The following is an 11,637-nucleotide window of genomic DNA, read 5'->3' as shown; positions in this document are numbered from 1 at the left end:
ATGAAAGATTTATTAAATTGTTAGATTCCTAAAAAAAAATGTGACAATATATTCCTTGATCAAGTGGAGAATATAACCATTGTATGTCCTTTGAATTTGAGAGAAAGTCCCTTGTAAAAGTTACAAATCTAGCTATTTGGCTTTGTCTGTATTTAACTAATTATNAGAAAAGAAAATGTCAATCAATGTCAAGAATAGGTACTCAAGAGTTAAAAGTTTGGGATTGCAAAATATCCTTCATGCTGTAATAACATTCATAATCAGTGGTGTCTCTCCTCATTACTGATAGGGATGTCAAAAAAAAAAAAAAAAAAAAAAAACCAAAGGGTTGGGACCCATATTAAGAATCAAATTTACAGTGGGCATATCCCAGTCACAAATTAATAGAATTGAGTGGTAACATTAGAAGTATAGGCATGAAAGCAAGGTCTTTTTACTTTGATGATGGGTAATGCAAGGTTAATTTAATATTTTACTTAATTACTCGTTCTTGACTATTGATTAGGGTTTTACTACATTAGAGTTCAGTGTCTTCCATATATATATATATATCATTCAATATGCCAATCCAAACCCAATTGTGCAGTCTCATACCTCATAGTTGGGCTGTTCTTGTAGCTGAACACCAAAAACATCTCCATACAAAGGGCGTCCATACTATTTACAGTGACAAAAGAAATTGGTTATACACCAAATAGTAGATGAATACAAGTAATTTGAGACAAATTTTAATTAAATCACATACTTCATCGACAGGAGGCTTGCCCCAGCCACCAGGTTGATAACCAAAACTAGCTCCAGCAGGAATAGGAGCATTTAGTCCAGGAATTTTAAGATGCGGGTATGAAGGCGGTGGACCATATCTCTACATGATCAGATCCACGGTTAGAAAAAAATAATCATAGCTACAAAAGTGGACAATTTAGCCAAACTCACCTGCATATTGATAAGCCATGGGGGTGGAGCACCATCTGGCATACCAAGAGCTTCTTTTAATTCTTGTGACAATGTTCCGGGCTTCATCTCCCTTAGTTTCACCTACAGGTCAAACAAAAGAAAAGGTGACTGTACCATCCCATTAAACAATAGGCACAAACCCCCACTTCATTATATCAAATCACAAGCAAACCTATCATCTAAGAGAAGTGTCCACATCATTTTATTCAAGCCTCTAGGTTACGTAGATATAAAGTACTAAGAATGACCATGACAAAAGGTGTGTTCAGTAGTTGCATGAACAAATAATTAACAAAAAGAATCTAAAAGTCACATAAATGTCATTTCTTCCCTGTAATGCTATGATATGATGATAGTCATATGTAATGCCAACATGTTTGTGTAACAGCAGTCAGCGCAGAAAATACATGCAAATTGTAAAAGAATCAAACTGAATGAGCAGCAATACATATAAAGCATAATATACATATTAAGTTCACCTCAAATTCTTTCCCTTCATGGTACAAATCACCATGAGTTGTCAGTTTTGGCTTCGTCTGGTACTTAAAAAATGCATCATGGAGGACCTAAATAACAGAAACAAGAATCTTGTCAGAAAAATGGCAATAATCATTCCAAACACAAGCAAGGGGAGGCACATTACTCAACATGCAAAGAAGCAAAAATTACAGTATAATTCTAAATAACATCAATCAAGAAACAGGTGAAACCTGATAGTCTATATCCATTTTCCCCATCTTTGGCTGCATACGTTCACGCTGCTTTTGTTTCAACTTCTTACTGTCCTCTTTTTCTATGTAAGCCTGCAAGGAAAAATCAAATGAAATAAGTTATAAGCACCTTTCACAACACAGCACAGAAACAGAATGGAATAAAAAATCAAAACAAAACCCAAATCCAGATGTTAGAAAAAACCGTACAAAGAGGGACAGCAAGCAGGCAGCATTCAACACTGGAATAAACACAAAGAATCATATTTACAGACACAGGTAAATGGTATCTAGATTGAAAATATGTTTGCCCAGCTTCTAATTACAATATTACTGGCACCAATGTAAGGTTTCCAAAACTCCAATGAGGGAATTTCTAGAGTAAAAAGAGAATTAGAAAACAAAAAGATAAAAAAAATTCAGGCTTTAAACTCCTCAAAAATTAACATTATTAGGTGCCCTTATCATGTACACAAACACATACAGAAAAATATCTAGCAAAACATGCATCATGTATGGAGCATCCAGGAAATGAAACTTGGTTCAACATAAAGAAAGAAAAAAACTTAAGGAAACAATAATAAAGTTGGAGCTACCTGTCGAATTTTCTCAATTCCTGTAGCGGCAATGAAATCAGGAAGCTGAAATGGTTGCTTCTCAATTCCACGCTTCCCCTGAAAACAAAAAATCCAAAACCTTATGAGATACCAGAAATTTTACAATTACAAAAGTTAATCAATCTGCACCCAACTCAGATAACTTCAAAAATATTAAAATCTTATACGAATCTAGCCCGAGCATTAGGCACAATGGAAAGGCATCTGAAATTCAAAGCAAACTAATTAGCACCTCAACAGTGAACAAAAATCTCCTACATCTAGCATGCAAAGGTATGCCATTCTACTAAAAAAATTCCATTAAAAGCATCAGATAAACATCTATATCCCAACCCACGTTAGCAAATACATTTAAAGAGATATAATTCAAAGGTCCTCTTTCCAAAACACATACAAGTCCAGGCTCCATGGTTGTCACAGCCGCTACCCTGCAAGAACCACATATATACATATAAGGGAAATTTTATCGCATTGATCTTTCCTCACTCTCTTCCCTAAACCCCTCATGTTGACCAATCCCATCAATTGTGCATGCATAACTTTATCCACATTGGTCAATTTTAGCAGAAATAACTGACCTGCAAAAATTTCCTCTTCTGACACCAATGCCTTGGAACAGGAACAGTATTTCTATATGCCTTCAAAAACACCAGCAACTTAGGGTCTGCAGCTGTTGCATCCCAAACCTGAATACAGAATAAAAGGTTAAATGAGCAGGGAAAAACAACAAAAAGTAAAACAGATTATCAACAGTTACAAGTGGCAGGATCAAATATTGGAAGGGATTAAAATAGTATATGAATACAAGACTTGTGAACTAGGTAATAAGATTAATATCATATAGAATCCTTAACACATCTTTTATCTGTGTTCTCAAATTCTCAAATGGTTAACACATATTAATGCTATCAATCACATTTATTGCTAACTCCAGAATGAGGAAACCATATTAGATCACCAAAAAGCAGGAAAGAGCACATCAATAACCAAATAAAAATATGACAAATACGGGCATTTATCACTACCTCAACAACATCAGGCCTTGAGCAGATCTGTTTCAGTTCAGCAATCTTCATCCTTCGTTGAAGCTGAAAAAAGGTTTTTTCAAAAAAAATTCTGTCAGTCACATGCCAGCAATAGTAACAAAAACAGTGATACATAATGATGACAATAATATAACAATTATATGATAAAATTAATATGAAGAACAAAATAACTTTCAATGAAGCACCAAAAACCTTTTTCTTTTTATTTGAAAGGCCTTTCTCTTTTTGTTGGTCATCCTGTTCTTCATCTTCTGAATCTGAGTCAGCCTTCTTCTTTGAGTCTGCATTTTTGGCAGCCTCATCTGTTTTATCATTCTCCTGGGGGAAAAAAAAAATCAGCTTCAAGTAATATTCTAACCAACAAAAAAACAAGAAGACTTAAAAGTTCACCCATTTACCTCAGAACCAGCAGTGTCATTAAAAGTGAACTTCTCAAAGATCTTTCTAAATTCATCATCCATACCATCTACTAACTCTGCCTTCTCTGGTACATACTCAATAGTAACTTGCTCAACAACCTGACAAGTTATTTAAAACAATTGCACATGTCATGATGATCGCACTGAACCAAGCAGATGTATAAAGAACCAAAACAAATGTCACTGGCTATATTCACACAGGGAGACTAACAAAGAAACAAAAAGAATTTTATATATAACGCCTAGCCAATTGTACCAAGTTATTAGTGAAAGATAAGGAAATGTAAACAACTCCATTTTGTATAACTAGTTCAGCCTTAATTACTCAAAAATCAGAAATCGCAATTAAAATTTCAAGTTCCCTATCCATTCTTCCTCTCCAACTACAACTACAACAAGTCTATACAGAACCCAGAAACTAGTTCACCCATGCATGCAACTGTTCATTCTAGTTCCTACTGCTTTCTTTATTATAATATTAATTTGAATAAACTTGACTTCTTAGTTCATATCAATGATTTAAGAAAAAATATTACAAATTCACATAACTAGAATCAGCAGTAGCCTATGAGATTTGATAGTATGGTCGTAAGATTCATATCTATTTTTATTATTTTAATGTAGAAAGATACAAACTGAACACAGATCAATATAAAATATGTATATGTATCTTCAAGGCATAAAAGAAACTCAAAAGCTCGCCATCCTTATCCATGGCTTAATCCTCACCACCAAAGTTAGAATGCAAAGAGAGACACACTTCCTTACCATTCACCCAATAATTTCTACAGACCATTTATTATCGGCTACGAGGGCCGGTTTCGTGTTATTTATTTATTGCTTTTCTAGATGAAAGTAAAACAAAGGCAATAGCCTAAGAAAATCATAGATACTCTATCTAGAAAATCAGAATCCTAATTATTATTCAGGCAAACCTTAATTTGCCCCAAAATCAAGCCCTTATAACCTAAAAATTTACGCTCCATTCAAGTCATCAAACATAAACGCATGCATACATATAAATAGAAGAAGAATACAAACAATAAAACCCTAGAAGTATAGCCAGACCTGTGGTTGAAGATCGGCGTTCTCCTTGGCTTCATCTTCGTCTGTTTCGTTTCCGGCGTCGGCATTAGACTCAGGTGCCTGCTGAGAGGCCTTGTTCTTCTTCTGCTTGCGCCTGCGCCGACGCCGTTCGCTCTCTTTGGACTTCTTGGCGGTGGCGGTGGCGGCGTTGGAGTTAGGGTTCGTGGAGCTCAGATCTCCGTTCCACAAAGTGCCGTTTTGGAACGGGAGAGTGTCTGCGGTCATGTTTCTGTGGATGATAGAGGGACTGAATGACGACGTTTTGGGAGGAGACGGTTTAGTAACTTTAGCTAAATATCGGAGTAACGCCTCCTTTAATAGTTGAGCAGCGTGGATTATGTAACACGTGACAGTACGGTTCATTCTCCAATGTGGTTTTAGCAATAACTCCCGGTTGTCCCCCAGGCAAGGTTTTGAAACCCGACCCGAGATGTCACCCGACCAAGGGGTTGGGTCCCGGTTTTCCTGGTCCTACCTGCTAAACAGGTGGTCGTCTCCCGACAGTCCAAAAAGTTTAAAATCTTGCAAACATATCCCTAAAAAATATAGAGCAGTCCTTATAGGTTTGAAATCTAAAAAAGTTCAATGTTGAGAATATATTTATTGTTCAAATCAAGAACATATAATCTGTTATATAACCTTGCAATTCCAAATAGAATATCATTCAAACTAAAAGACAACAATCCATTAGAAATCTCAAAACGATATCCTATATTATCCAAAAAGGATATTGAAATAATGTTTCTAGAAATCACAGGTACAAAATAACAATCTTTGAGTTCTAATAATAAGCCCAAAGGCAAAGACAAACAATAAGTTCCTACAACTAATGCAGCCACATGTGCTCCATTTCCAACTCGTAGGTCCACTTCTCCCTTGACGAGCAATCTACTCCGCCTTAGTCCCTACACATTAGTACAAATGTGAGTACCACATCTTGTGTTAATGACCCAAGATGTTGAAGGGGAGAAGTTAATCTCAATCATAAACATACTTGAAGTCGGAGCATCTGACTTCTTCTTATTTGCGAGGAAAGCCTTGTAGTGCTTCCTTCAGTGGTCAAGCTTGCCACAATAGAAGCAGACTACCTTCCCACCTTTCCCAAAGTCACCCGCAGGCTTGAGAGCATCCTGTCCTTTAGGCTTGGGCTTGGGATTGGGATTGGCCTTGGCCTTTCCCTTTCCCTTGCCCTTACCCTTACCCTTACCCTTTCCTTTACTAGCAGTCACCAATAAAACAGGCTTGGACTTCTTCAAGTCCTACTCTACAGTCCTTAGCATGTTCAAAAGCTTCGATAGGGTTTTCACCATAGCGTTCATATTGAAGTTCATTATGAACGGTGCATAAGAGTCAAGCAAGGATTGTAGAATTAAATCCACTTGTAATTCTGCATCCAACTCAAACCCAAAAGTAGGGATGGGCACATAACCCGGCCCCGCGGGGATCCGCCCCGAACAGGGCGGATTTTCCGTGAATTTTTCGGGATTCGAGCCAGGCTAGGGCCCAAAATTGCCCCTCGAAATTCGGGGACGGGCCAGGGCCGGGATTGGCTTTGCCCCGCCCCGTCCCCGGCCCGTATATTATATATATATATTAATTATATATATATATCAATTTTAATTTTAATAATTGAAAATCAATCATATATACCTATAATAATTTTACTATTTGAAAATCAATTATACATTATACAATAACAAATTATAATTGTGTAAGTATTTTATGAAACTATATACAAATAGGTAATAAATAAAACTAGATTAAATATAATAAATCATTATAAATATTTGTAATATATATATTAATTATACATAATATGATAATGCTATGAATCAAAAGTTATACATTCAATATTATATATTATACATTATATATGGTATACATTTAACATTATACATTATATATAGTATACATTTGACATTATATATTATACATTATACATTGTATATTATATATGATATATACTATATAAGTATAATGTATATAACATATATATGTTGTACATTATAATTTATACATAATATGCTATACTATTATCTATAATCTTACGTTAATATATAATATATATGTAATATATTATTTGTTGTTTTGATTGATTATAATGAATCAATAAATCACTATAATTTTTTTTTTGTTCCTTATTGAATCATTATTTCAATTCTATTACTTAATTGTCTTTGTTATATTGTGAATTGTGATAGCTATTTATTTAGAATTTATTATAATATGTATGGTAGTTATTTATTTAAAATTTATTATAATATATATGTATAATGTATCATATATAATACATTATATTATATATTAAAGAGACATTATATATGTATACTTATTACTTAATACAATAATATATAATATTATACTGTTAATATATAATATATTTATATATATGTATAATGTATTTATATTTAATACGTACATTATAGATTTAATTTTTTTTTTTTTTGATGATATGGTCTTCACGTTTAATATGTATATTATATATTTAATTTCTTTTTTGGTTGGTATATATAATTGGGAGAAAATAATAATAAAAGTATAAATTAAGGGAAAAAAAAAACCCCAAACGGGGAATCCCCGAATTCCCCGTTTGGGGAACGGGCTTCGGGGAATCCCCTCGGGCTTTCAGGCTGGGGCCGGAGATAGTGGTCCCCTACCCCGCCCCGGCCCGTGCCCATCCCTACCCAAAAGTCTCAAGCCTTTCCATGTGCTGGATCATTTTGAGCACATGAGGGCCAACTTGAGCTCCCTCGGTCAGACGACTTCCAAACAGTGCTTTTGACACCTTGTACCTCTCATGTCAAGCATTCCCTTCGTAAAGCTCCTTGAGGTGTAGAATAATGGTAGCAATGTCCATATTCTCATACTACTTTTGCAGCACTGGTGTCATCGATGCTAACATCAAGCATTGAACGCCATTAGCATCATCAAAAAATTTTGATAAGTATCATTTACTTCTTGAGTGGCATCAGGATCAAGTTTAGCCATGTATGGCTTATCAATGATATAAAATTTATTTTCGAACTTAATTACGATACCAGTCCGAGAAATTGGATCCATCTAATCAGTTTTCTTTCTCGATTATCGGTCGTAGGTTCATAATGCTCATTTTTAAGTGAATCTACAATTCAAAAAAGTAAAGTCAATATAATGTTTATTATTTCTTAATATGGTCTTTTATTAAAAAACACTCCCACTATTTTCCTCAAGTCAATAGCCCTCACTATTAACTCGAGAAAGCCTGTTGGCTTTCCTAGTGGACTGAGATCCCATCTGGCCCATTTCAAACCATCGCTATGGTGAACAAGCCAAAATGGGTTGATTAGGTAGGCTAACAAACTTAATCCACACCTGTTGATAGTTCCCACTACCAACCTCAAATGTGAAGTAAGCCAACAAGCCAATCACACAATCCAATGGCCTAGCCATCATCCTCAAGTGTGATTCCTAGTATCAGTAGAGTGGACACTACATGTCGCCACGTACACTCAACATGTGTACTTCTCTACTATGCCTATGACGTGTTTATCAACCTTCGCAACCTTCGCTGTGGCGAACAAGCAAAATTGTTATTTTAAGTCGACCTATCATCATTAAGGAAAACTCCAATGAATTTTAACCTCCCACTAGTAGAAGTGTACTCTTCGTTGTAGCGAACAAGATTCCAACGAACCGTGGTTTGATTAAAACCATGGTGATGGAAGGCATATGTGACTTAATATATCTTATTTGAGGGTTTTATTTAATGTCTCACCAGATTATTATCTTTGTTAGAATGTCATTGTTTGGCATGTTACTGAACATTCAACCTTAGCATGCATTCTAAACAAAAAATTAAACGTGTTGGTACATGGACCACTAACACCGATTTCCTCGAGCCTAGAGGAATCGGTAGCTCAACCTAGGGTTTAAAAGTTAATCTTGGGTCTTCAAGTCATTCCTCTTCATAGCTCCTTCGTTTCTTCTTCTCGATCATTACAAATAATTTTATAATAAAAATCATATTCTAATTTACATCTAATAGAAACCTCGCGTTACATACGAGGGGAGTGAGATGAGAGAAGAAATACATGGAGATTTAAGAGAGAGAGGCAGGACACACATGTCCTATTTGTTTATAAAACTTACAAACCCAATAAATAATAAACAATAGGTCTAAGGCTCATGTACCAAGCACCATGCAATTATCAAACAAAAACATTGCATACATTAAAAAACAATCAATTTTTGAATTGGGTGGGTTGAATTATCAAGTTACCACCTTAAACGTACAGAATATATATTGGCTTTAAAGGTTAAAAAAACTGCAATTTAGCCACTACATGAAAAACGGAAAGCAAAAACGGAAAAGTATGTTTCTTGCTGCGGCGAAGAACTTCTTCGTGTCGGTGAAGTTCATGCACACATGGTCGCTGCGGCGAAGTTTTATTTTGCCGCGGCCACCATGAACTTCCAGAAAACACAAATCATTCCAGAGAGTTTTATGTCGCGACGAAGTTTTATTTCGCCGCGGCTAGATTTACTTTTCCGAAATTTCGCTACGGCGAAGGTTTATTTCGCTGTGGCCAGATTCACTTTTTGCATCTCGCCATGACAAAGTGTTATTTTGCCATGGCTAACGCCACAAAACAGTGAATCAGGCATAGTAACGTCTTTTGCAATTTTTCACATAATGACACGGATCCAAATCAAATCGAATGCTTAAACATTCGACCAAGATACCAACCAACCAATACACATTCAATCAACATATTATTTAATCAATTGATTAATTAAGATATTCAACATACATAATTTTTCTAGATTTAAAAAACACTTCAAATCATGCAATAACATGTTATCAAACAAATATAAATGTTATCAAACATCAATTAAACAATATAATCTAATACCTGAGGCTCTGATACCACTGTAAGTAATTGATCAACCATAAGCTGCAGAAAACAAAACTTCAATCGGTAAATCAATTACCTTTCTTTGCCTAGATCCGAGTATAGATTATACCGTTTACATGTTTATAAACATAAATTTGTATAAAGTAAATCCATTTAAGGATTAGAATACTTACGTACGTTTGGAGGCTCCTTCGAATATCTCTGATTTCGGGCAAGAACATTGTTCACCGTTTATTATTCACATGATTTTTCACCAATCGATCCAAAGTAGGATCGCACTCACGGTAGTCCACGAAGATAATCTGCAGAACCTCTGATTATTTTGCTAGAACAATCAAGGGCTTCAAGAATCAAGAAAGAAGAACAAGAAAATTTTCTTCTTGAGAGAGAGAGAGAGAGATGGGGTGACTAGGGTTTTAATTGAATGAATAATTCTCCTTGTTTTAATTTTTAAGTTGCCTTATATAGTGTAACAATTAAAACCCTATTCCACTTAGGAATAGCCATAAGCCATGGGCTCCAACCCTAGTTTACCCTTGCAACCAAACACACCCTTTATGGTATTTTAATTAATTAATTATTATTATAATTAAAATTAATTAATAAATGGTATTTTAATTGATTAATTATTATTATAATTATAATTAATTAATATATTAATATTTAATTATTAATAATAATTCATTTAAATATATACAGAGATATATTTAAATATAATCTCACGAATTTAATTTTAATTTTAAATTAAATACAGGCAACAACCTCAGCAAATTTAATTACACTATGAGATTACCAAAATACCCTTTCGTCCTAAAAGATGAAAATACCCTTCTCACAAATTGATTCTTAAATTATCTTCTAAGTATGTGACTTGTAGGCTCCTCATCATATCGGCAGTGTGTAATATCGCGATTAACACCAATGAATCGTCTCACTACACACGTATCAAGATTGGCCCCTAGCAAGGCATCATGACCACCCAATAGATTCGAATTCAGCGAAACTGCAGCCTGTCAACGGTATGGTTACCATGCCATCAAATCCTTTCATCAATGGTTATCTCATCGAGACTGAGGTACATAAATAGTGTCAACCTCAAATATCCTCGCATGTTTGTATTCAGTTACTGGACCAATGACAAGAATATTAAATTGGATTGAGCATCAACTCAATCTCACTGTGGCTACAAATTTAGTGTCATTGTCATTTACTAAATTACCCAGTGAGATAACTTCTCCCGTACCCAAGAGTGATGAATCCTTTGTCGATCCACCGTAGTCTTGATACACTTCTCAATGTAGCCAATCACTACCGTATTGATAGCTTTAAATAGAACTACGTTAGGCTAGTGTCAAACTACACCAATTGGTGCACAAGACGCTCCGGTGATCTTAAGTCTAAGGATCACATACACTACCATCCGTTAGAGGATTTATTCCATAGACACTAGGGTTACCATCCATATGGAATCCTCTAGTGGGTCTGTCCAATGAACTTGCCTCTAGCAAGCACCCATGCGTTGCACCAGGTTGTCGGCAAACAACCTTGACAAGTGAGATCAGTCACTTCTTATCGACAGGGTCATTCAGCACTATGATAGCCTTACCGTATTATCGGTGTCCTTAGTCAGAATAATACTTAGGCTACTAACGTTTCTAGAATGGCCACCATATGTGATCATAACGTTCTCACTATCAAGATTTGAAACACTTGATACCCTCATCACGGTTCTACCATCCTAAGGACATATATCATTACATACATGATATAGAATAATATGTCTTTTATTGATAAATAAACATTTATTACAGAATCAATTTTATAATAATTGATTGGCTCTAGGGCACCTACTCTAACATAAGTGGTTTATGAGAGATAATTATGGTGAGAGGAATTACAAGATGAAA

At 35.1% G+C, this 11,637-nt stretch overlaps 1 protein-coding gene across 1 annotated transcript; it reads right to left on the bottom strand.

Annotated features, from left to right (window-relative positions):
• Positions 1-548: 548 nt before the first annotated feature.
• LOC116118257 (splicing factor 3B subunit 2-like) lies at positions 549-5,161 on the bottom strand. Its single transcript, XM_031404225.1, has 11 exons — positions 4,818-5,161; positions 3,729-3,848; positions 3,523-3,648; positions 3,310-3,372; positions 2,863-2,970; positions 2,264-2,341; positions 1,668-1,760; positions 1,437-1,523; positions 937-1,038; positions 746-865; positions 549-657 (listed from the first exon to the last, which is right to left on the bottom strand). Exons 1-11 carry the CDS (start codon positions 5,058-5,060, stop codon positions 589-591), a joined length of 1,209 nt encoding a protein of 402 aa, XP_031260085.1. The 5' UTR covers positions 5,061-5,161; the 3' UTR covers positions 549-588.
• Positions 5,162-11,637: the final 6,476 nt, after the last annotated feature.

The sequence above is a fragment of the Pistacia vera genome, unplaced genomic scaffold (genome assembly GCF_008641045.1).
Source record: "Pistacia vera cultivar Batoury unplaced genomic scaffold, PisVer_v2 Contig124, whole genome shotgun sequence".
Taxonomy (NCBI): domain Eukaryota; kingdom Viridiplantae; phylum Streptophyta; class Magnoliopsida; order Sapindales; family Anacardiaceae; genus Pistacia; species Pistacia vera.
This window is presented reverse-complemented; position numbering and strand designations above follow the sequence as displayed.

Excerpts from the sequence above, each read along its gene's own strand:
- LOC116118257 (XM_031404225.1), bottom strand. The coding sequence starts at position 5,060 with ATGACCGCAGACACTCTCCCGTTCCAAAACGGCACTTTGTGGAACGGA. Across the intron at positions 3,649-3,728 it reads ATGACACTGCTGGTTCTGAG|GAGAATGATAAAACAGATGA; the intron begins GTAAATGGGTGA and ends TTTTTCCCCCAG. Across the intron at positions 1,524-1,667 it reads AAATGGATATAGACTATCAG|GTCCTCCATGATGCATTTTT; the intron begins GTTTCACCTGTT and ends TCTGTTATTTAG.